Below are 26,003 nucleotides of genomic sequence, written 5' to 3' on the forward strand. Positions count from 1 at the left end.
ACATAGTACGTATTTCGTCTTTGATCCACAGCGCACCAAACGCAAATTAAGAAAACCCAAAACATTATCTCCTGGCCTCATAGGGAGCAGCTTTCCGAAACATTATCTTCTGGCCTCAAAAGAGCAACTTCAAGTAAGCATCCCACTCAATAATGAAATAAAAAAAAAAAACATTTAGTTGCATAACAGATGTGGTTAATGCCGAAAGACGTTATAGACCGTGGTCTGGATAAGTTTGTTCCACGTGAATTGACCTGTTTACTAATATCATTGGGAGAACGCTGCGTAAATAGAGATTACTACACTGTCACTGCAAAAACGGCAGATCGGATCAATCAGTGCGTTCCCTTCCTCAACTTCGACGTTGTATGCTTCGTGGAACGCAACGTAGTCGATGAAATCACAAGTGAACTAAGCAGGGCCCGTGCTTTTTTGATAGGTGAACGTGCTTCACCGAAGCTATTCATTTTACACTTTCGATGTTTTCAACCCGAGACTACGGATTTCGTAAATGTGTGCTTAACGTGCAGGAACGTCATAGTGTTTGAGCTACGAATATACTCTAGGAACTTGCAATAGACAGACGTCAGAGATACTGATCCGTAATAGCGTACATCCAATCGTTTACCTTTTTGTAAACACACGTGAACTGCAATCGTTTCCTGTCATACGGACGTATTCACTGCACAGGAAAACTGGTAGACCAAATTTAATATCAACTCGTGCACCCGTAGAAAGACTACGTGTGAAACCTAAAACTATCGCCCACATCTCGTGGTCGTGCGGTAGCGTTCTCGCTTCCCACGCCCGGGTTCCCGGGTTCGATTCCCGGCGGGGTCGGGGATTTTCTCTGCCTCGTGATGGCTGGGTGTTGTGTGCTGTCCTTAGGTTAGTTAGGTTTAAGTAGTTCTAAGTTCTAGGGGACTTATGACCACAGCAGTTGAGTCCCATAGTGCTCAGAGCCATTTGAACCATTTGAACCTAAAACTATTGAAAGTTATGTCCTTTCGATTTGTCAGAGGTTTTTCTTTAAGTTCTGCTCGTATGTATAGTCGATAAACGAGTCCAAACCTTCAACCTACCATGTATTAGTCAAGCGTTGAAAATAAAGAATGCAGACGAAGAGCAGAAAAATTAGATTTCGCTCTTAAAAGTGTATTTAAGCATTATGATACTGCCGTATCAATATTTGACTCCCACACAGACGCTTTGTTATCGAGAGCCTCTTGTACAGGAATTAGTTCCCCGAGACAGCAAAAAATTACAGATCATGCCTGGTTCCAAAAAGAATAGGAGATCTGATATGTAGATTTCAACATGGCTCGCGTCCGTCTTTTACAGAATCCTATAGCATATTCTCAGCGATGCTCACCCTCTGTCGACATGTAGGTACATCTTCAAACAGTAAGGCATCTAATACAAACATTTGCGAATCCATCACAGTTTGAGAAAAATAGTAATATCCGCATTTATATCACTAGACGAAAAATCACCTTTATTACCCATTATTAAAGCTGTCAGTAGCTCATAAATGATTTCAAAATGCAATAAACAAAATTCTTTTATTGCGTGCCCAAAAACATGAAAGGTCTGAAAGCGTAGCTCACGGAGCGCAAATTCATCGAGTGTTTGAGTCTGACGGCACTTACCGACTTACAACAACCTTTACAAATACTTTCAAATCTTTTCGAAGCTTTTTCTTGTTTCCTACTCCCCACAAAATGATGAAAGGGAAAACACTTTCGCTCTTCTTGCAGTAAAACTTTAGCATCAGGCATGACATTATAATTTATTCAGCAGGTTACCTTCCATTCAAAAGGCTGTTGCACTCAGTGACTGTTATATTGACTTGTAAATAATAGATTTCAGCTGTCAGTCATCCTTTTCAAATTTTATTGGCAGATCTAGATTTCAGCTAGAAGCTAGCCATTCTCAGTGCACTACCATTTTTGATCAATGCGTGTAATGCCTGTTGGTCGGGCTTCAACCACAGTTCCTTAGTGCTCTATTCGCCATATACTTGGCAGCGAGTACCCACTTATAACACTGCATGACTCTACAAAATCATATTACTGTACGTCTCGTAGTTAAGGAGGTATGACGTCTTAAACATCGAGATGCCAGTAAAATAGTTTCTACATAAAATGGAGCGCATATTACCCAGACTGCTGTGTTGGCAGAAAAGCCAACACCGTATTGCTAGAGGAGGCCGAAATGCACGCGTTTAATTACACGCAGACTGGCGTGAGGTCTGGAACAGGTCAGAGAAATGAGAACTTAGTAAAACGGACGCAGTTGCTGTAATACTTAACTTTAATCCATAATTGGAGTACATCGCTCTTGACGGTACATTAATATGCTCAATATAAACTGGTAATGGCGCCTTGCTAGGTCGTAGCAAATGACGTAGCTGAAGGCTATGCTAACTATCGTCTCGGCAAATGAGAGCGTATTTGTCCGTGTAGCATCGCTAGCAAAGTCGGCTGTACAACTGGGGCGAGTGCCAGGACGTCTCTCTAGACCTGCCGTGTGATGGCGCTCGGTCTGCAATCACTGACAGTGGCGACACGCGGGTCCGACGTATACTACCGGACCGCGGCCGATTTAAAGGCTACCACCTAGCAAGTGTGGTGTCTGGCGGTGACACCACACAGACAATATTCATCCACTGTTCCATAAAGAGAGCACTTAGCTACTTTCAAGAAATTTCAAATACAATTTCAAACATTGTCAATAATTTTTCTCGCTTACATGCTTAATGTCAAATATTTAACACATTAACTCATTTATAAAGTTATCAAAAGCTCGAAGCTCTTTTATGCGTGGGGATACGAGTCTTTAAAGAATCGGAGGTTTACTGGAAATTACTGAAGCAAGATCAACCACCAAAAAACCATAGGTCTTCCTCAGTGGATTTATAGTTTCACCGACTGCCTTGTATTCCATGAGGCTTCCAGTGTCGATGTTGACAAGCGGAACGTATCGACAGAACGGATTTGCTTGTCTGTGACGTTCCGCATGTGTTTGACGTGAAATGAGTGTGGGGACGTATGTGATAAGCAGTCAGCTGAGGCAAAAAAGCGCTGTATCATTGTAAGAGGTACAGAGGCGAGCGAGTGTGCCGTGGTTTACCCCAGTTCACTGCTACCAGCGTCACGTCACCATAACGTGCTGATGCTTAACATACAAAGGACTGCACCATAATCTAAGAGTGAAATCAAAAATTAAAATAACTTCTCCAAACTTCGACAGTGTATTAAGTGTATAAAGCTTCAGTGTATTAATGTTAACATTGTAAGGTCTCAGAATTATTAAATGAATATAATGGGCAAAAAATATGACCTTCAGAAATAGATAAGTGCGGCTGAATAATAAGACTACAAAGCTAAACACTGGTCAGAATTTGCAAATGTATGTCACAATTGAAACTTACAAGTCTCGATCTGAGCAATATTTTGGTCAAAATCGGTGGTTTTACGAAAAACTGAAGGCCCTAAATATTAGACTCAGAAGTACAAAAATTCGTATGTAACATCTGTTACACATAAAAACCTTATCTCTATATGACACCAATAAGGTAGCTCTATTAGTTTTCAAGTTATTTACTAAAATCCAAGTTTGGAACGAAAACGTCCTTATTCATAATAGATTAGGTATCACTTGTATTTGTAATAAAAAGTTCTAAGTACTGCTCTCGATTACATTGATCTAATAATACTGAGACGTCGCGGCTGGCCTAACTACCTCTGGGGTCCGTATCGATGGTCTCCTCCCTTGCGACTTATCTTTGGTTTTCCTGGTTGAGGTGTGGAAGCTCGGCGCAGAGGCAGTGAGTTGTGAACGTCACGAGACGGAAGGAGGAGGGCTGGAGCAGCAGTGCCTGGTGGAGGAGTTTGGTTGGACCGATTTGGTTTTGACGACGCATGTACCCAGCCGGATCGCCAAGCAACTTGTCAAATGTTAGGCAGCCGATGAAGAAGATGACGAAGGTCGTGCTCTGGAGCTCTGGTGACGATGGCCTCGTGTTACTTGAAAAGGAGTTAAAAGGGTAGTTGACGGTGGGGAGAGTGCACCGTAACATACTGCGTTTTGACATTCTGGCCATGTGGTTTTATTGTTTAAAAGAAAAATTGGCGCAATGTTATTGCGCCTTGGTCAGTAAATAATATGGATTTGTTTTTGTGCAGTGTGCCTTGGCTTGAGAGTGGCCAATGGTTGTTCAAAAATTGGTTCAAATGGCTCTGAACATTATGGGACTTTACTTCTAAGGTCATCAGTCCCCTAGAACTTAGAACTACTTAAACCTCACTAACCTAAGGACATCACACACAATCATGTCCGAGGCAGGATTCGAACCTGCGACCGTAGCGGTCGCGCGGTTCCAGACTGCAGCGCCTAGAACCTCTCGGCCACTCCGGCCGGCGTGACCAATGGTTGTTAGTGCGTCTTCTTTGAAACCACGTGATTCTGTTAATTGGTAAACTGCTAGTATGCACCCAGTTGGAGTGTGATGTTATGAACTGAAGTGGTAATACCAAAAAAATGGCTCTGAGCACTATGGGACTCAACATCTTAGGTCATAAGTCCCCTAGAACTTAGAACTACTTAAACCTAACTAACCTAAGGACATCACACACACCCATGCCCGAGGCAGGATTCGAACCTGCGACCGTAGCAGTCTCGCGGTTCCGGACTGCAGCGCCAGAACCGCACGGCCACCGCGGCCGGCAGTGGTAATACCGGTGAGTGGCACTATACCCGGTGGTAATATCATGGCAATGGGTATGAATTTGAAATCTAAATGTGATTTAGTAAAGTGTATTTATTCTAAACTACATTGATGTGTTTTAAACTGAATTACGAAGGGCTACTACTGAGTGAAATATTCTGCTTTGCTTAAGCTCACCTTCTCTAGTATTGCTAAGGCGTTTCAGCAAAACTTATTCATGCCTGAAGGGGTTTAACTGCAACTGCTCTGTTTGTACCTGTACCTCGTCAGTTACATGTAATCGCTTATCATCTTAACTAGACAGAAGCATATGGATTCATTGTGTACGACAAAATCCATTCTATCTATCTTTGTCATTCTTAGTGAGTTTCCCCTGATCTGAGTAAAAGCCTTGTGAAGGCATATATATATATATATATATATATATATATATATATATATATATATATATATATATATACCACTGACCATTGAAATTACTACACAACGAAGATGACGTGCTGCAGACGCGAAATTTAACCGACAGGAAGAGGATGCTGTGATATGCAAATGATTAGCTTTTCATAGCATTCACACAAGGTTGGCGCCGGTGCCGAAACCTACAACATGCTGACATGGGAAAGTTTCCAACTGATTTCTCATACACAAACAGCAGTTGACCGGCGTTGCCTGGTGAAACGTTGTTGTGATGTCTCGTGTAAGGAGGAGAAATGCGTACCATTACGTTTCCGACTTTGATAAAGGTCGGATTGTAACCTATCGCGATTGCGGTTTATAGTATCACGACATTGCTACTCGCGTTGGTCGAGATCCAATGACTGTTAGCAGAATATGGAATCGGTGGGTTTAGGAGGGTAATACGGAACGCCGTGCTGGATCCCAACGGCCTTGTATCACTAGGCATCACTAGGCATCACAGGCATCTTATCCGCATGGCTGTAACGGATCGCGCAGCCACGTCTCGATCCCTGAGTCAACAGATTGGGACGTTTGCAAGACAACAACTATCTGCACGAACAGTTCGACGACGTTTGCAGCAGCATGGACTATCAGCTCGGAGACCATGGCTGCGGTTACCCTCGGCGCTGCATCACAGACAGGAGCGCCTGCGATGGTGTACTTAACGACGAACCTGGGTGCACGATTGGCAAAACATCGTTTTTTCGGATGAATTCAGGTTCTGTTTACAGCATCATGGTGGTCGCATCCGTGTTTGGCGACATTGCGGTGAACGCATATTGGAAGCGTGTATTCGTCATCGCCATACTGGCGTATCACCCGGCGTGATGGTATAGGGTGCCATTGGTTACACGTCTCGGTCACCTCTTGTTCGCATTGACGGCACTTTGAACAGTGGACGTTACATTTAATATGTGTTACGACCCGTGGCTCTACCCTTCATTCGATCCCTGCGAAACCCTACAATTCAGCAGGATAATGCACGACTGCATGTTGCAGGTCCTGTACGGGCCTTTCTGGATACAGAAAGCGTTCGACTGCTGCCCTCGCCAGCACATTCTCCAGATGTCTCACCAATTGAAAACGTCTGGTCAATGGTGGCCGAGCAACTGGCTCGTCACAATGCGCCAGTCACTACCCTTAATGAACTATGGTATCGTGTTGAAGCTGCATGGGCAGCTGTACCTGTACACGCCATCCACGCTCTGTTTGACTCAATGCCCAGGCGTATCAAGGCCGTTATCACGGCCAGATGTGGTTGTTCTGGGTACTGATTTCGCAGGATCTATGCATCCAAACTGTGTGAAAATGTAATCACATGTCAGTTCTAGTATAATATATTTGTCCAATGAATACCCGTTTATCATCTGCATTTCTTCTTGGTGTAGCAATTTTAATGGCCAGTAGTGTATTTCTGTAAGTTTAGCTTTAACTATTTGTTTTACCTGAGGTTAAGAGTTGTATTTGTATTCCTAAAGCGAGTCTCATCATTTTAGTGTATATTCTGTTATTGTTTGAGGGTACTGCCTCGCATGTAATCTATGTTCACAGTTGATTGCGAAGAACGCGAGTCTACCTCGGTGTTTGCATCCGTGACTTCTGGGGCGTGACCTTGGCGACACGCTGCCCAACGCCCGAGGTCTAAGTTACTGTCGCGGGAACGCTTTGCCGCATCGTCTGTCATACCTAGCAAAAGTTGAGTAGTTGTCTTGTTCCTGGCGGAGCGACTGCCGCCAGGGCTGTAGACCGTGGAGTTCAGCGGGATTGACTCATGAACTTTTGTAAATTATAATCAAGCTTTTGACCCTCTTACTGTTCATAAAAGAAGAGTGTTCAAACTCTCTACTAACTGTTCTTCATAAAATCGCATGTGCTCTGTATTGGTAAATGTCGTTTCCCTTTACTGAACGATGCAAATTTCATTATTACCTCCATAAACTCAGATGCTTTTGTTTACTGAATACTGCTTCTTTTTGCTTATATTGGTAAATTTCAGTTGTTTGTCGCTTTAAATGTCACTATAATTCTCATGGTTTTCATGTTGCTATTAACCTGGAATTTAATTGATCAGTGTGTTTTTCTTAAATAAATGTTAATTTGGGGAAAACGACGAACTATCTGATCGCTGTCCCTTCCACATGATGTTTGATCCTTTTCTATCCTGAACCTGTTACCTGCGTTTTAGCTACAGCTGTAAAAAGTTTAAAAATTGTATTTTTAATAATAATAATTATAAGGAATCTTAAAAATGTGGTTCGGAGGTCATGTTCTACTGTCGGCTCTAGTCTAAAAATTCTAGCCACAAAGCTTAAATGCAGTCCAGCTAAAACTTTTTCAGTAATGAACGTAGTTCTTCCGCAGCTATCAACAAGAGTATTTTTTGCAAACGACGTTTACTAATACGACGGCTATCTTTTTCAGGGTCCGATTGGTCGCGAAATTGAAACGACAGTGAAAATCCGATGAAACTTTGCGTAAATATGCTGTACAGTTTCTCTTGTATGCCCTTCAATCGCTTCATGTTGCAGTTTTTGGTTGTGACTGCACACTGAGTAGATGAAGGTGTCTAGAACAATGGTATCAGCCGCCAAGTGTGAAGTGCGTGTTATCATTCGTTTCTTCACGCTGAGGGGTTCCGCCCGATTTCATGCAGCCCACATAACTCAACTGTCATGCGCGCCAGGAAAGTGCGGCAGTGCTGCAGGGACTTTGAAGCAGGACGTACAGACATTCCACATGCAGGCGGCCACAGAAGGCAACGAGTACCAACCAGCCAATGGTCTTGTTCGGCGTGTGGATCAGTCGATTCGAGAAAATCGCCTACAAAGGGCAGTTCGGAACAAACGAAAAGGAATTTTCCCATCAGGCATTGTCCTTCTTCTAGACACACACTCAGCTTCTTCAACACAGATGCTCCTGGAGCGTTTTCGACGGGGAATGTTTGATTGCTCGTCATACAGACTGAACCTAGCTGCCTCTGGTTTTCATCTTGTAGTGATCCATGCCATTCATGGGGCCACATGTATTACGTACTTCAAATATTGAGCTCAGAGTAAAGATGTACGTGATCGCAGGTAGTTGGTAAATGTTGGGCGACATACTGTGGGAAACTGTTACTCAACAGGTGCGGAGTCTATCAGTGAGGAATCCATCAGCTGGAGAACATTTGTAATTTCTGTGGAGCAAGGAGTAATGAAAGAGCTCAGGTATCATGAAAGATTTCTGGCACCAAGGAAGACGAATATGATGTATATAAGACATTGTTGTTGTATACTACTCACAGAATATTACTGAGAAGTCTTTGTAAGGTGGCTATAATTTCATGCAATAAGCTTTAACAATTAGTTACAAGGCATACGTGACAATGGAGTGTATCATCATCCTACTAGAGGTTGGAACGACAGTGGAAATGAAACGACAGGCGGAACTCAAGCCCTGGGTGGAAAGCCCACACAGGTGTGTTGGTCCTGTTTAAACACAGGCAATAGCAAGACTGACATTGGGACACCTGAGTGCTGGAGCACAATAGAGTCGCGACCAGCCGGTTTTGAGCTGGATGGGAAGGATTGTACTTTGGAAACTACGAAAATCTTGGACGCAGTTGAGAGGAACCTCGGTCACCTCGGAAACCATGAAGGCTGGGTTATTTCCAAGGATTTTTACTCAGAAGCGTACCATTGTACGAGTATAGGTTTTTCCTCGGAAACTTTTCGCGCTGGACAACAAAAGACTAAAATTTGGTTGGTCGGCGTTCGGAAGAATCTGTAGAGAGGGAGAATTTTCCGTGGTTTCGGGAATATGATTCGTTTTCGGAATTACGATGGTGGGGAACTGAGCCTTGCTGGGAGGCCAGATTTGCAGAGACGAGGTCTTCCATGTGAGCGCCCGTGTGTGACAGTCGCTCGATATCAGCTTTGTTGGTACGGACGGACTTGCTGTCTCTGCTCTCAGGAGAGTTTATAGTTAGAACAGTTAGGCACTGTACTGTTGTGAACCTATACGATTCTGGACTTCACCTCCGAGTTGGAAGTCGTCGTTGAGTACGCAGCGTTCAGTAATTGAGAGCACTCCCTCTGCCTATACTTACGTTGAGACGTTATCTGAACTCCATCCTTGTGGCTGGGAGTTCGCGTTTCTCGTCTGTAGAAAACAGAGAGGAGAAGACAGTATTCGAGTGTATTAGTCAGAGGACCGCCTTCTGCCGTCTTAGTGTTTGACAGAGTTTATTTGTGGCTAGAGTTCTTCCATCGTCGCAGACGAGTACAAGAACCATCACTTCGATGCACCGGACGCAGTACATACGGTGATATCGCAAATTGCTTCGGCTTGTTAGGGCTATAAAAGCTAAACAGCTGTGATCACGTTAGTTTATTTCCACTGATGTTCCACACCACCGTAGATCATCTTTGAAAATAGTGTCTTCTATATTTTAGTATGTAGATGATGTCAGTCATTTAGCGTTATTGATATTAGACCGCGCAGTCATAATAAGGGGCAGAGTTGGGCAATTGATTAGTAATTTTACTTAGGAAATATAAACTTTGTAATCTAAATGTTTTTTTTATCTACAATAAATATATAAGCAGGAACAACGTTTATCATGTAGTAGGATTAGTTGCCTTCATTATTCACTTATGTTTAGAGTGTAATTTATAGAATTAAGGGATCCTAGGATCTGCTTCAGGGGGTAGTCAGACAGGGCCAAATCTTCGTTTCAGCGTTTATTATTTTCCGTTGCGCACATTCATTTTACACCTGCCTGGAGTAGTATCTTGGATCTTTAAAACAGTAATGTTAGTTGACTCCCATGTTACCTTTTGTGAAGGTTTGTGATAATGTAAAGAGTTAATTTGAACCACTCTACATTTTATTTAAGTAGAGAAGCAGTGTTTTGCTTATAGCAACTTCACTTATGGAAATCTGCACGGAAGAAAGAAGTTCGATTTCGAGGAAGAACAGGACACATCGTAGCTGGACCCTGAAGTAAATTACAAGAGTTGCAAGGCAGAATATTTGCACCAACCTAAAGGGAATGTAAAGGCCGTTGTGTTAGGTGTAGCTGCACGGAATGATAGGTGGAGAACAGATGTTGATCAAGGAGTCAAAACATTCCCGCAGTAGCTAACCATAGCAGTCATCAGTCATTAATAAGCACTCGACTCTTTGCTCACATGACCTGCTGACTGCGAGGACAAGAATTTGGATCAGACAGTGAGCTGCAAAGTTGCGTAAATAATTGGTGGAAAACACAGGTGGTTGCCTTCTCTGACGAGGTATTAGAAAGTTGGTACCATGTTATGATAAATGCCTGTCGGAGCGGCAACTATGTGGAGAGGTAGCTGGAAGATGTAGCTAAATGTTGCAAATAAAACACTTTTTATTTTCGCTGTAGTTTCCATTTCGCGATAGATCAGGCCTTGGAAAAAAATGGCCCTCGTATGTTATGCATCTTATCTTGATATTGATTCGGTATGTGTACTGGATTAAGTTCAGATGGTTCACATGGCTCTGAGCACTATGGGACTTAACATCTGAGGTCATCAGTCCCTTAGAAGTTAGAACTACTTAAACCTAACTAACCTAAGGACGTCCATGCCCGAGGCAGGATTCAAACCTGCGACCGTAGCAGCAGCGCGGTTCCGGACTGAAACGCCTAGAACCGCTCGGCCACAACGGCCGGCTTTGATTAAGTAAAAGTCATAAAAGATAATGCTTATTTTGTGTAATCTTCGTACATTATGGATAAAAACGGATGACGTTTGTCATAGAAGTATACTAAAAGTAAAACATTTCCCCCGAATCGTCAGAAAACTATATGATTCCTACCAAACTATTGTTTTGTCTTCTACTTCTGTGGAAGCGGTGAATTAAATGACTCATAGTGCTACAAATTTATGACTTCACTCAAGAACTATAATCATGCGCTTATAAAAGAAAAAAAGACTGTCGAAACAACGTAACCATAGCATTAAAATTTGGAACTTCGCAGAAATGAAGTTCATCTTACTACTACATGTACAGTAATAACATAACATGTCGTTCAGTTGATAAAAACAATGCTTGTTTTCAGCTATAAATGTGACTCCACATAGTGCATAATGACAGAAACTCGGCTTTTCACCCTCCATCACGTCTCAGATGCTGGCTTCAAACCTTGACACAGTAAAGATGGCGGCGTGCACACTCTGTATGTATCTATGGTCTACGATCGGGTTTACCTAGGAGCAGGAATTTTGGGGCGAACCGAAGAGGACATTTGCGTCGGCCGCCACGTAAACCTTAAATACGTTGCACGTTTGTGTTTTCCCAGAAAATCAAGTTGCAAACGCGTAACTATTCAGTCCGCACGTGCTGTGTGGGAAGAATATTCACACAAAGTGTTGACGTACTGTGCACTGTTGATGGCTAGCAAGAGAGAAAATGGAACTCCTGGGTTTGATGATAGCTAAACACATAATGAATAAGAGGAAACACATAATGGATAAGAGGATTCCATGTTCCATACTTACGCGAAATGCAGAAAAACAGCCAGCTTTTCCTAATCTTTTTCTTTTTTTCACTGCGTCAGTTAACAGTTCATCTTCCTCGGGACTGAAACGCAATCGTAGCTTTTTAGTACACGCCGTAGTAATACTGCACGCGAACTTTACTTGACCTGCAGCAATTGCTTCACTAGTACGCAGCGTACAGTACGCTAGACTCTACAGAACCAGTTGTACTATCATGCCTGAAGTAAATCCGGCGAACTGCGCATTGTGCTCTGTCGGAAAACTCATTCACTGTTTTGCCACTATCGAGGGGACGTCGCACTTCGACACGCGCTTTACGTTCTACTCGGAGCAAAATTCCTGCTCTTAGGAAACCCCGGCTTAAGCTTTTAGACGTTCTCAGTGTACTAAAGTGACGTACGTACTGTATGTAGCCTACCTCCAAGGGAGAGCGCGGCAGACACCAGCAGCTGCAGCAGCAGGTTCGCCGCTAAGCCCATAGCGGCGACGGTTTTCAGGCGGCCATCTGGAGTCGCACACTGGGGACTCGTCGGGCAACACCTGTTGGAAATGTACCCCAAACTATTTGGCCTGGTAACACAATTTTAAAGTTAGTGTACGGTTCTTAACAAACAGCAAATGATGCACTCACATATATATATACATAGAGAGACAGAGAAAGAGATATAGAGAGGGGGCGAAGAAAAATTCCTGGATGCTAAAACTGGAATCTGGAAACACTGTAATCACAGGTACAGTAACTAAATCTGTCAGCAGATACAGCAGTGCTGTGCAGTTGGTGCAGTGGACTGCGTTTTGGGTTAGCACGCAGGAGGTCGAGGGTTCGATCTGGGTCAAGGCTTATTTGCTAAAGGTAGTCTGCGTGGTATTGTGTCTGGAGTCTTAATCGTCATTCAACGATTACAGTGGGTCTTCTGCAAAACATTTGCAGTTAAGTACTATGAACACAGAAATGGAGATACAATCGTTTTCATTGGTCAGCTTTTAAAGAAGCTTTTTGCACGGCTTGAACGCGGTTTGTTTCGCGCCACTGCATCTACTAGATTTAAAATCTTTTTTCTGTGTTCGCTCACCTAACGGTCTCATCGAAATTGTTTGAAAAGCACGTTGGTAGCCTTACTGGTGGCGCAAGGATCTAACAAAATGTAATGGACCTGAACGTGACAATAATAATAGTTGGTATTAGTCGATGGGACCACTGAGGGAGGGTACACACAAGAAAGGTTTGGAATCCACTAGATGCAGTGGTGCGAAACAATTCGCGTTCACGAGGAGCGAAAGGTTTCTTTAAAAGCTGACCGATGAAAATGAACCGTCGACCTTCTGTATGTTAACCCAAAACGCTAGCCAGTGCACTAACTGCAGAGCAATGGTGTGGTATTCTGACAGATAATTACCGTACATTTGATTACAGTGTTTCCAGACTGCCAATCTTTAACGTCGATCTGATGTCCGAAATTTCCGCGGGACGGAATTTGGTGACACACATTAGCCCGAACCATTGATCGGAGACTAGCCACACTAGGGTATTACCGTCCCATGCGTAAGGGCCAGTTAACATGACGACTGGTGACCAGTATGGAAAGCACTCACTGCTAATGAATGACGACACACTGCGTTCATCGATTAATCGCAGTTCTGCACTGCACCGAATGACCATCGTCGGCACGTGTTGTGGTGACCTGGGGAGGGACCCCATTCTTTAGTTGTTTTGGAGAGTCGCAGCGATGTCCTTGCATCGTGGTGTCGAGAGCCATCGGGTACGATCAGGGGGTCGACAGAAGCGTCCGATCCCACGCGTCGGCTTTGACCTGTGACGTAAGGGTGTTGTCGTGTGTGACGTCATGACGGCGCGGAGTTTGGTTTGAGTGTGGCTGTCTCCAGTTCTGTTTTATCTTATTTTATTTACTTTTCTGATCTCTTCGTTCTATCTCGTGAATTTTTTTTTTTTAATTTAAAAACACTTATTACTTATTTTAATTATCTGTTTCCTCCAATTTCTGTTTTAGTTTATTATATTTATCTTTCTGATCTGTTCGTTCTATCCCATGAGATTTTTTTAAAAAAAGACAAAAAACACTAATCAGCTACTGAAGCATCTTTATCTTCTATGGGTTGCAGGGGTTACGACCCCTGGGGAGGTGGGTGGGTATTCATGCATGGCTGTCTTCACTTACACGTTGTAGCTACGCAAGGCGTCTAAATTTGTTTATATTTAGTTTTCCCCCCACCCAAAACACCCCATTTCCCGCGCTTGTCCCGTTAGTGTCATTAGGCTTCTTGTGGAAAGTGTGTGTGTTTGTTTTTGTTTCCGCCATATTTGTGACGTCATGGGTCAAAGCAGACGGGCGGGATCGGACGCTTCCGTATTTCCCGATCAGGTCACGCCTGGTAGAGATTCACGGAACTCAGGCAGCACAACGGTATGTCACGGACATCCTCTTGACTAGTGCGTTACCTCTCACACGACAGTATTGTCAAGTCATTTTTCAACAAAACAATGCTCGTCCACACATATCGCATGTTTCTACGAACTGGCCGCGTGATGTTGAGCTACTCCTCTGATCAGTAACACCCTCAGATCCCTCACCGATAGAACGTGTGTGGGAACAAGTCGGAGATCAATTCCGTCCCAGTACCAGTTGCCAGGTTATCAGGAATGGTTTTCAACGTCATACTGGTAAGTCGGTTACTAGTAAATTTGACTCGATTTTTTAATCACCGCAATAATATCATATATCCTCTCAACCCGTGAAATTTCATTCCGCTTCCGCCTCCCCTTGTGGGTGCTTCAAATGTTAAAATGCCGCCGCGACTATCACGTGTTGTGGTCTTCCATCACACACTATCGTCTCCGCTGGTACGACGATCCTCGCCAGTTTAGTATACAGCTGACCGCCTCCAGTGCCTTACACTCGGAGAAACCAGCTACAGGTGCCTCACGTCTGCGCTATTCGCCCCAATCCTCCTGTGGTTATTACTTGTTGACGACTTTCCCTCTTCATGGGATTGGATTCTGTGACTATGACCACCGGGGACCTCTCCGTGTGCTAATTCATGTGACACACTAACCATCTGAAGATGCTACCTTAACGCAGAGAAATCGATCGTAGGTAAATCATCACATAACAGCTGTTTACTGTTTGATTCCAGTTCATGTTATCATGAATGTTAAATAGAATGAATGGTCTAATAAGCACTCAAGAAAGGCGAAAGTGATGAGGAGTAGCAGACGTGAGATTAATGATAAACTTGTCAAAATTGTGAACCACGAAGTACATGGAAGAATTTTGCTGACTTTGAAGCAAAATAGCATTTGATAGTCAACCAACGATGACGCAAAAACTAGCACAAGTAAGAGGGCAGTCCTGGAACAAGTCTGCTAGTATCACATAATAGCCTTAATTCAACGAAAAATGATGTGAAAATGCTCTTTTTGAGCATAGCAGAGTATGGAAATGAATCATAGACTATGTCAAAAACAGAAAAATCCAATCGAAGTGTTTGGAATGGGGTGGTTTTATGTTGAAAAATGAGCAGACTCGTAAGATAAGAAACGAGTATCTCCGCAGAATCATCGAAAGACGTACATGTGAAAAGTATTGACAACATGGAAGGAGAGGATGATAGGACTTATCTTAGGACATCAGGGAATAAATTCCACAGTAGTAGAGAGAACTGTGGAGCGCAAAAACTGTAGAGAGAGACAAAGACTGGAACATGTCCAGCCAATAACTGAGGACGTAGGGTACAACAATTGAAGAGATTGATACAGAAGAGGAATTCGTGTTCGGCGAAATCAAAGCCATCACAAGATTGGTGAAAGAAGCTTTAGCTAAAATACAGTAAAACCGGATTATTTTTTGCTTGAACTATTTTTACATACTCGGGGAAAATCCAAGGCACCAACGTCTTAATCAGCATCCCAAAAAAACATAATCTGTATTTCGATGGAAATTTCAGCATCGTGTAATATAGCTATTGTGAATATGTTTTAATTTATATTTCTTAGTATCAGATCAATAGTAACCTAGATTCATTGGCAGACTGTTTCCTGAATCATATGACCATCTTACGGTGCACAACCCACTTTATAAACTGACTGTGTGCCCTGTAAAAATCCAGTATTAGGCTCAATATTCAGTAGCATAATTTTATTGCTTCCACAAAGACGGTTAATGATGCCTTCAACGACATTCTGGCAACATTTTCTGAAAGTGATCGAGCTGTGCAGATAGATTTTGTACTGTTTTAACTTACTTATCATTATCATTTGCGTCGCCAATCAATTACACAGTTTTCTCTACCATTTTGATACCAGAATCTCTCGTTTCATCTTGGATACCTTCCTGCGAACCTCCATCTGACGTAGTATGTTGTTCCGAGAGGAGTATGAATTTACCTCAGAGTAGCATTTGCAAGCTACGTCCTCAATCACTTGCTGGATATATTCCAAGCCTTGTCTTCCTCTACAGTTTTCACCCTCTCCAGCTCCCTCCAGTAACTTGGAAGTTATGCCCTGATGCAAATACGCATCACGGGTTTGCCGCCGGATCGTATTGTGTAACTCGCACAATATGTCATCGATGCAACTGCTCGACATCATCAGGTGGTGGTAGCTGCTGCTGTCACTGCTGCAAGGCGCGACTGATGTTTCAGCAGATGTTCTATCATTCTCTCCCTTCTTCTTGTTAGTGTTCTGTGGAGAACTTCCTCATTTCTTACATTATCAGTCTACCTAATTTTCAATATTCTTGTGTAGCAATACATCTCAAATGCTTCGATTCTCTTGTGTTCTGGTTTTCTCATAGTCCAAATTTCACTACCATACAATGCTGTGCTGCAAATGTACTTTCTCAGAAATTTCTTCCTCAGACTAAGACCTATGTTTGATTCTAGTAGACTTCTCATGGCCAAGAATGCTCTTTTTTCCTGTGCTACTCTGCTTTTTATATTCTCCTTGCCCTGTCCATCATGGATTATTTTGCTACCTAGGTAGCAGAATTCCTTCGTTTTCTTCGTAATCACCAACTTTAATGTTAAGTTTCTCGCTGTTCTCGCTTCTGCTGTTTCTCATTATTGTCATCTTTCTTCGGTTTACTCTCAATCAATCCATATTCTGTACTCGTTACACTGTTCATTTCATTCAACATATCATGCAATTTTTCTACATTTTCACTGAGTTTAACAATGACGTCTGCAAATCTTATTACTGATATCCTTTCACCTTGAATTTGTGTCCCACGCTTGAAACTTACTTTTATTTCCATCATTACTTCTCCGATGCATAGATTGAACAAAGGGCGAAAGACTACATCCCTGTCTTACATCATTATCTGAACCCCTCGTTCTTCGTCTTCCAGTTTTATTGCCCCCTCTTGGTTCTTGTGCATACTGGATGTTACCCGTCTTTCCCTACAGCTTACCCCCTATTTTTCTCAGAATTTCGAACATCTTGCACCGTTTTACGTTGCCAAAAACTTTTTGCAGATCGACAAATCCTATGAACGGGTCTTGATTTTTCTTCAGTCTTGTTTCTATTACCAAAGGCAAAAACTGCCTCTCCATTACCTTTACCTTTCCTAAAGCCAAAGTGATCGTCATGTAACAGACCCTCAATTTTCTTTTCAAATCTTATGTATATTATCTTTGCCAGCATATTGGACGCATGAGGTTTTAAGCTGACTGTACGATAATTCTCGCACTTGTCGGCTCTTGTTATCTGCGGAATTGTGTGGATTACGTTTTCCAGAAATTCTGATGGTATATCGCCAGTCTCACAAATATGAATAGTCTTTATGTTGTCACTTCCTCCAATGATTTTAGAAATTCCAAGGGAATATTATCTATCTCTACTGCACTATTTGCTTTTAAGTCTTGCAAAGCTGTTTTAACTTCTGACTCTAATACTGTATCCCCTATCTCTTCCCTGTTGACACCTGTTTCTTCTTCTATCACGTCCTCAGACAAGTCCTCCACCTCATAGAGGCGAACCTTTTCCACCTATCCGCTCTCTACTTTGCATGTAACAATGGGGTTCTCGCTGTACTCATTTTACCATCCTCGCTTTTAATTTCACGGAAGGCTGTTTTGACTTTTTTCGTGTTGTAAGTCAGTCCTTTCGAGTACCATTTCTTCACATTTTTCATGCAGCTATTTCGCCTTAGCTTCCCTGCACTTCCTATTTACTTCATTCCGTTTATAAAAAGCTCTCCATTATTATTCCTCCTCCCGCACAGGCCATGAATTCTCAAAGGTATCGACTGGCCGCCGTGTCATCTTCTACCCACAGGCGTTACCGGATGCAGATATGGAGGGGCATGTGGTCAGCACACCGCTCTGCCGGCCGTATGTCAGGTTCCGAGACCGGAGTCGCTACTTCTCAATCAAGTAGCTCCTCAGTTTGCCTCACAAGGGCTGAGTGCACACCGCTTACCAGCAGCGCTCGTCAGACCGGATGGTCACCCATCCAAGTGCTAGCCCAGCCCGACAGCTTAACATTGGTGATCTGACGATAACCGGTTTTACCACTGTGGCAAGGCCGCTGGCCCTCCATTACTACTGATCTGTCGAAATTGACTATAAGACGTTCCCTAACGAAGGTTTTAACGTTCGCAATTGGCTATTTCAGTTACTATTGGTGTATTTTGGTGACGCCACAAGGAAAAGTAGTATCTGGTGAATCTCAAGGTAATTAATAGGGTTATTGTTGTTGACGCTGTGTTATACATAAACGACCTGGAGAATTAGTCAGGGTACAATAATATGGTTGTTGTTGTTTACGCTATGTTATACATAAACGACCTGGAGGATTACACTTGAAGATCTTTGAGGATATTCGCAGACGAAGTACTTTAGCTGTAGCGAAATAACACCATTAAAAACGTATTACGAAACTCGAAGAGACTTAAAGGTGATCCCTGTCTTGTGGCAAGATCGGCATCTGACATTTGCTATAAGTAAATGTAACTAATGTCCGTAAATAGGCGCAAGGTTCCAGTACCGTAACGCTCTATGACCACCACCAATCACCAGAACTAGCAACAGCTTTCACGTATATAGCTCTATCCGAAGATTTAATCTAGTCGTGGAGAAGGCATACGCTAGACTTAAATTTGTTGGAAGCTACTAAGGAAATTCATGCACCAAAGAGTCCTCATATAAACCGAAGTTCAACCAATTCTTGCTTATTTTTCAATGTTCTGGGACCCTTACCAAGTTAGTAAACGGGATCCTTCGCCACACACACAGTGTAATGAGTTGTTGAGTACAGGAGTGGATTTCTCGGCTCCTCGTACCACACCTACTGCGGGTTACATTGCAGTATAGCATTTTCTCCCATTTTCTGGCTGCTGTTCCAATTTACGATTCTGTCACGTGACACCACCAGTATGCAGTACATGTCTGTGCCGTGTTCACCAGCCTGGGGCTGTATGTCCCTGAGGATTAATGTTCTCCCCACGTCGGCAAAACAACTGCGTGAGACAAGTTGGCGTTCTGCCATGATGCTGCTTCTGTCAAGTAACGTTCTCAGTTATCGTATGTTGCACTTCGGTAACATGTGTTCCGCTGCGTCAGTGTTGAATATAATTTCTCTCTTCTCATTTCACAGGCTATGAAGTTCTATGAAGTATTATATCACACTATGTCATTGACATCGGTGTTACATAACTCGTTTAGTCAGTCTGGAAGAGTCCAGTTGTTCGATGTATTTGTCCGGTAATGTTTACAGTCTTCTATCCTGGTCTCTAAATTAGAGAATCGTAACTGCTACCTCACGTCTGTCTGACGGGTGTGATCGCCCACAGAGTACCGTGACAAGCGTTAAAACTCTCGGTTTCGCTACTTCAAATTTTGATTTTCTCGCTTTGTTGAGTGTCCAGCTTTCACTCCCGTAAATAGTAGGAGCAGTCATCATTATGTAATTTTCTTTCTAGGTAAATCTGTCTTGAAACCAAAAGTTAGTTTGAACACCACAGTGCTTTGAGATGCATGGTCCTATTGACTGCAGCATATCCTCTGAATTGTTAACTGAGTTCCCCAGCCTTTTGTATGAACACTCTAGCGAATCTGCTGAAACTTGGCTAATTTATTCTAATTTCCCTCTCTATCAAAATAAAGTAGGGAACTCAAATAATCAAATGTGTAAATTTTTCTGTTATCTTACTATTTATTGTAATATTTTATCATACTGGATACTTGCCTTTAAAAACCGTAACTTTAGCGCCAGTTTCCAAGGTTTTGAAGTTAGAGTTTTCTGCCTTTCTTTCTCTTTCTAGGTGAATACTTTTCTACGTACAGTGACACTTCTTCTCAGAACAATATATTTCCAGTGCTGCCATAACACAATATTTTTACTGTCGCTAGCCAATCCAAGACGACTTACATAAAGTTGTTGACAAGTTGTAAATGAAACAGAAAGATCACTAATAGGATAGCGTTGACTAGTATAGATCACGCAACGCAAAATTGGTATAAAACTTTTGTTGTTGTTTCGAAATAAGGTATAACTGCATAAAACCTTTAATTCAACATTTGCTCTGATATAAATCGTGAAAAAAATATTCTAACCAAAATGACACACAGCAGCAAAAGTTTTCTAACAGCATGGGCCGTACAATAAAACATAGATTTTTAAATAAAAATGTGTTTTGTGGTTCATAAAGAATTTAATCTGTTTATACACTCAAGAGCATAGAAAACAGATCACCGTGATGGGAGCATCGGATCGAAATGAAATTTCTTACACGTAATCATACAGGGAAGCGATTCAGTTGATCCCAAAATCAAGGCAAGTAGGCAAATACAGTGAGTACAAGTAGGCAAATACAGCGCAACATCAATAATTCATTGAACAGCCTTTTGCTACAACATATGCCGCAACACGGTATGGCATCAAGTTGATTTGTCTGAAGTCCTGAGGCAGATTGGTCCAGCAAATCTTCAACAGCCAGCTCCAAATCATATACAGAGTGACACGGCAGCATCTCGCGTTTCAGCTGGTCGCACACGTGCTCTGTAGGGGCAAAGTCCGGTGAGCAGACCGGCCACGGCAGAGTCGGAACATGTAAGAAGTCTTGATCAACCCGAGCTCTTTGTGGACGAGCATTGTCTTGCTGAAAAAAATGCTCTTTGAAGACCATGTAGGGGCAATCCTGCATGGGGTTCAACAATATCGTCAACATAACGGTGACCTGTTAAGATTCCACGTTCCACAATTAGAGGTTATGGCCCACCCGACTGATGCCTCAGTGCAGGCGGTATGGCTTGCAACACTATGGATGTAACTGTACCGCTCACCACTCAACACCCGTATCCGGTTAGCACCAGACCCCAAAAGGAATGGATATCGCGGCTGCCACCTCGTGTCCACTGCTGCCAACGTCCTCTGCCGAAACACTTCGAACGATCGACCTGAAAAGCGACAAGGCGTGTCGACCAGCCTGTTGTTTCCATGCTGGTGATTAGGCCCCGCCAGCCGGGGTGGCCGAGCGGTTCTAGGCTACGGTCGCAGGTTCGAATCCTGCCTCGGGCGTGGATGTGTGTAATGACCTTAGGTTAGTTAGGTTTAAGTAGATCTAGGTTCTAGGGAACTGATGACCTCAGCAGTTAAGTCCCATAGTGCTCAGAGCCATTTGAACCATTTGATTAGGCCCTTCTCATACTGCCTAAACTATGAAATATGTCGCCTAACACTTCTAGCTGGCATTCTGCCACTACTAACGTCCTCCTCGAGTCGGCATGTGATCGTTACGTGTATGACTCGTCCACTATGCGCCATTTAAATAGCCCCCCCCCCCCCCCCTGCCCGACTGCAGCGGCGCTGCAGGTCCGTGGGCATGAGCATTAACACCAAACTCGGATCATTTGCATATTGGCTCTCACTGTAGTTTTTTGCAAGGTTTCGCGTTTGCATTTTTATTCCCTGCGGGTGCGCTGTTTTCAATGTTTCCGGCGTATATCAAAAATATAAGGTAATCAAAACGCAGTTGGTTAAAAAAATCTTAACCTGTGGTCGATTGAAATAGACAGAGCGCATTAAAACTGTGGACTGAAGTTTTCTGTAAGACAGCTCTGGATGGTTCTTCGTAAAGTTTCGATAGAAATGTTTTCCTGCCAATTTCTTTTTTCTGTTAAATCTGCGAAGTAATTTCAAATTTTGCTGTAAATCGTAAGACAACTTTTGAATTTCATGGCTGGTTGCATTAACCTGAAATCTAAATCCCTCACGTGTGCTACGAGGGTTTCTTCGTAATTTTCTTCAAATGTTGATCGAAAAACACCCATGTGAGGTGTCATAGATGTCCTCTGATTCCTTAAAATTAGTTTAATCATCTTTACAGTGTAGTTCTATGAACATTAAAACGAACGGCAGTAGATCTTTCGATCGTTCCGGCTTCCACAACACTTGAAATTCCCTACTTCATTAGAGTCTCAGACCACTATCCTCGACAGTCATCGGCACGCTTCTTCTTCAACATTGGTGTCGTGCCCTAAAAACACAACAAAAGTTACTTGTATAGTCCATACCGCCCTACTTTGGTATGGTCTGTACTACCCCAATGACACTGGATAATAAAACATCGCGAGAATAGAAAGCCTTGAGTGTGAGTGAGCGGAAGTTTATTATTGCGACTCTATCTATAATGGACTTCTTACATATTAATATTAGTATTATAATATTAATCCTTACCTTTAAAAGTATAAGCAATGCTGAAAATTACACCGTTCATCATTTTCGACACGCAAAAACAAATGAAATTTGCATGAGACACAAATTCAACAGCCACATCACTTACTTTCTAGCGAATGGCGCAGTGACGTCTGCGCTCTATTCTAAGCATTGCAAGCGTCCGCTGTTTCTTGCGGAAAACCCGAGAACTCCAAGACACGCATACCACCTGTTGGCAAAACTAAATCCGTCACCCTACACAGGGTGGTCAGAAACAGTGTGAAAAGCATGTGAGGAAGTTGTAGGGTGGGTTGTGCTAAGAAATAATTGTTAAGTAAAGCATTCGCTACGTTGCGCCGTTCCCGAGTTAAATAGCATTGACTTTAGCCAATCAGGCCGTTTGCTCGCGCAAATTCTAGTGACTCGCCAGAGACGTTGTCGCCAAAGGCAAGCTTCGTATGGTTTCCTAAAGCCTAGCAAGCGAGCGGTACAAGTAAGGATGGAACCCGAGCAGTCTCGGGCGGTATCATCTACGCTATCAGAACAACTGTCGCTAGTATTATCATACGAGCTGCTTGAATTTGAGAGCCCAGCGGCCGGACTGATTATCTTCAATGCTAACTAACGGAAACGGTGCAACGTAAAGAATTTTTTTCTTAATTACTATTTCTCAGCACAGCTTACCCTGCGACAGCCTTACAAGCTTTCCAGACTGTTTCTGATCACCCTGTATAAAAGCTGTAGTCCCACAGGTTCAGTAGTAAATAGTCTTCCCTGTTAAATCAGAACGGCTGAAATATTAAAAAAAAATGGTTCAAATGGCTCTGAGCACTATGGGACTTAACATCTGTGGTCATCAGTCCCCTAGAACTTAGAACTGCCTTGAACCTAACTAACCTAAGGACATCACACACATCCATGCCCGAGGCAGGATTCGAACCTGCGACCGTAGCAGTCGCGCGGTTCCGGACTGAGCGCCTAGAATCGCTAGACCACCGCGGCCGGCCGTGAAATATTCGTCAGTACCTCTATGTGGCAGCACTGTTATATAATATGAAACTGACAACGGCCGCAGAAGGCTACGTCCGCATGTCATTACAGCTAGGTGTGCTTGTGTCTGTTTATGTTTCAACTCCTGTCTCACACAGCCTTGCTTTTACAGGGTGGTGTAAATCGTAGTTGCACAAAATCATATCAACAGCGATCTAATATAGTACACGGGTTTCTGTGTTGCGACCACCAATTTGCCACAGCTTACGAGTTGAAAGGAAACAGATAATAGCGTCTAAAATTATAGCAGGTATTTCCAGACCCTATATTCCGAGTGTCTGTGGTAGTAACACAACACACAGTATGTCCCGTTTACAGTTTGCAGTATGGGTCACAAGGCCTACACAACGGAATTACATCATGAGTAGAATCCTCCAGACGATTAAGAGTATTGGTTTCCTTTTGTAACATACACTGCCGGCAGTGAAAACTGAGACACAACGAAAGATTGGGAGACTTGACGTTTAATTCAATAACGAGATTTTACAGTATAGTAGCAAGCAAAGATAATTAAATTTGCAAATGATTTGGGGATATTAAGGGTGTTAAATTTCGTGGATACAGCTGCCGTTATAGTAGCAGTAATGATCCCAGCCAGGCTGAACATCATGTGTAACTCAGCTTGAATGATATACATGGCTACGTTATTTCTTATGTGCAGTTGCAACTCGGTGCCAGAGTTCATCGATCATAGTGGCTGGTACCTGGTGACATACCAGTCTCTCGGCAACCCATGAAGCAGATGGTCTCAATGGGTGAAAGATCTAGTCTGCTGACTAGAGCAACAGCCGAACACAGCCTTTATCGAGGTACGTCAGGACAGCACGAACAACGTGCCGTATTCTGCTGTATTGTTGAAAAAGAACGTCATACAGACTTCGAAGATAGTGAACAGCCACCAGCTTAAAATGGCTAAAATGTCTGTCCTCTCTGGCGCTAGTTGCGTGGAGCCCTCGAGACCCTGCATCGAGTTGGGTATTGTCCCCCAAAAATAATTCAAATGGCTCTAAGCACTATGGGACTTAACATCTGAGGTCATCAGTCCACTAGACTTAGAACTACTTAAACCTAACTAATCTAAGGACATCACACACATCCGTGCCCGAGACAAGATTCGAACCTGCGACCGTAGCAGCAGCGCGGTTCCGGACAGAAGCGCCTAGAACTGCCCGGCCACAGCTGCCGGCCGCCCTGAACCCATTAATTCCATATTTAAATGGTAGTCATGGTATCTCGATGAACAAGAGCAACAACATCGCACAACGATGAACCACAATACCCATAGACCACAATTCTCTCACTTGAAATATGATATGTGCTGGTACATGTTTCTCTTTCTTGCAGAAGACACAACGCGATCGAACATTCAAATGTGATTCCTGAATGAGAAACTCGCTGCATAATCTTTCCTTACATACTGAAGATACATGGTGTTACTCCTAAGTACATTGTGCGGTTGTGCTGAAATGTTAATCATCTGCATATCCCAACATGTAATAATACTTAATGCCAATTTTACGTTTGTTACACGCTCTCTTCATGACGCTGTGATTTTAATAGTCAGTAAGATGTGTGGAGCAATGAGCTGTAAATAGTAAGTAGTAAGTAGTAAATAGTAATAGTAATAGTAAGGGACAAGTTGGGGAAATGGTGAAGTAAAGTTTCAATAATCAATTATACGCAATGTGTGTGTTTTTATTCAGGTAATTCACTGCTTTTAAATACAGATGGTGTAACGAGTACAGGTGCAGATATTTTTATATGTGCTATCTTAATATGTACACACACCGGTGTGTTGATTGGTTTTCTCCTGCGCCAAACAGTCTCCCCACAAACACGTCACATAATTTACTACCTTTATGTTTTCCCTAGTTGTAACTGACCACTATATGGACTATGCTCTTCACCCAGGAGAAAATAAGCACTAATGGCTCGCCACATGTACTTAGAGGTACAACCCAAGCCAAAAAAGAACTTAAAAATTCGTCCGTGGTTACTTACCATAGTTTACTTGCAAACTGAATGCACTTAACATGGCTTACCGTTGACTTGCTGTTTCTTCCTGGGCGAATTAATGAAAAGTTACTACAAAACCTCTCAGTTATGCGTATTTCAAGGTTCCTAATTGTTTCAGTATTTGATATTAAGAATTGCATTGACATTTTTTGCAATAATAAAGTATAACAACCTCAAAAATCTGTGTTTCAATACAACAAAAAATCAGTTGCAGCAAGGACTTTACTACAACACGTACACAATGTTAAGGATGGCCCTTAACATTTCTATCATCACACTGCTCTGTGAATTGATGTAAATATTGGTAAGGTACACAACACCGTGTACTTGCTTAAATAAATATTCACATTTACCTGATTAGCAACAACATTTGAAGCGCATTCTCCTTCCAGGAACATATTAAAGACCTTTATCTGACTCGTAGTTATCCACACCAAACTCAGATTCGCACAAACAGTCCCTGAAAAGCAATTTCCTTGCGCGAACACCGCACACATTATGTTTCCTGACAACCACGTTTTCTGCACTTACCACTGTTTACATGCACACACCCTGATAAAGTTGCCGT

At 42.7% G+C, this 26,003-nt stretch overlaps 1 protein-coding gene across 1 annotated transcript in view; it reads right to left on the reverse strand.

Moving 5' to 3' along the window:
• Positions 1-26,003, reverse strand: part of LOC126195493 (uncharacterized) — a 453,513-nt gene that overhangs the window by 368,576 nt on the left and 58,934 nt on the right. The window contains exon 2 of the mRNA XM_049934121.1: positions 12,116-12,237. Within this exon, the coding sequence (XP_049790078.1) occupies positions 12,116-12,176 (61 nt within the window). The 5' untranslated portion in view covers positions 12,177-12,237. The remainder of the gene's footprint in view (positions 1-12,115; positions 12,238-26,003) is intronic.

Source organism: Schistocerca nitens, chromosome 7, assembly GCF_023898315.1.
Source record: "Schistocerca nitens isolate TAMUIC-IGC-003100 chromosome 7, iqSchNite1.1, whole genome shotgun sequence".
NCBI classification, from domain to species: domain Eukaryota; kingdom Metazoa; phylum Arthropoda; class Insecta; order Orthoptera; family Acrididae; genus Schistocerca; species Schistocerca nitens.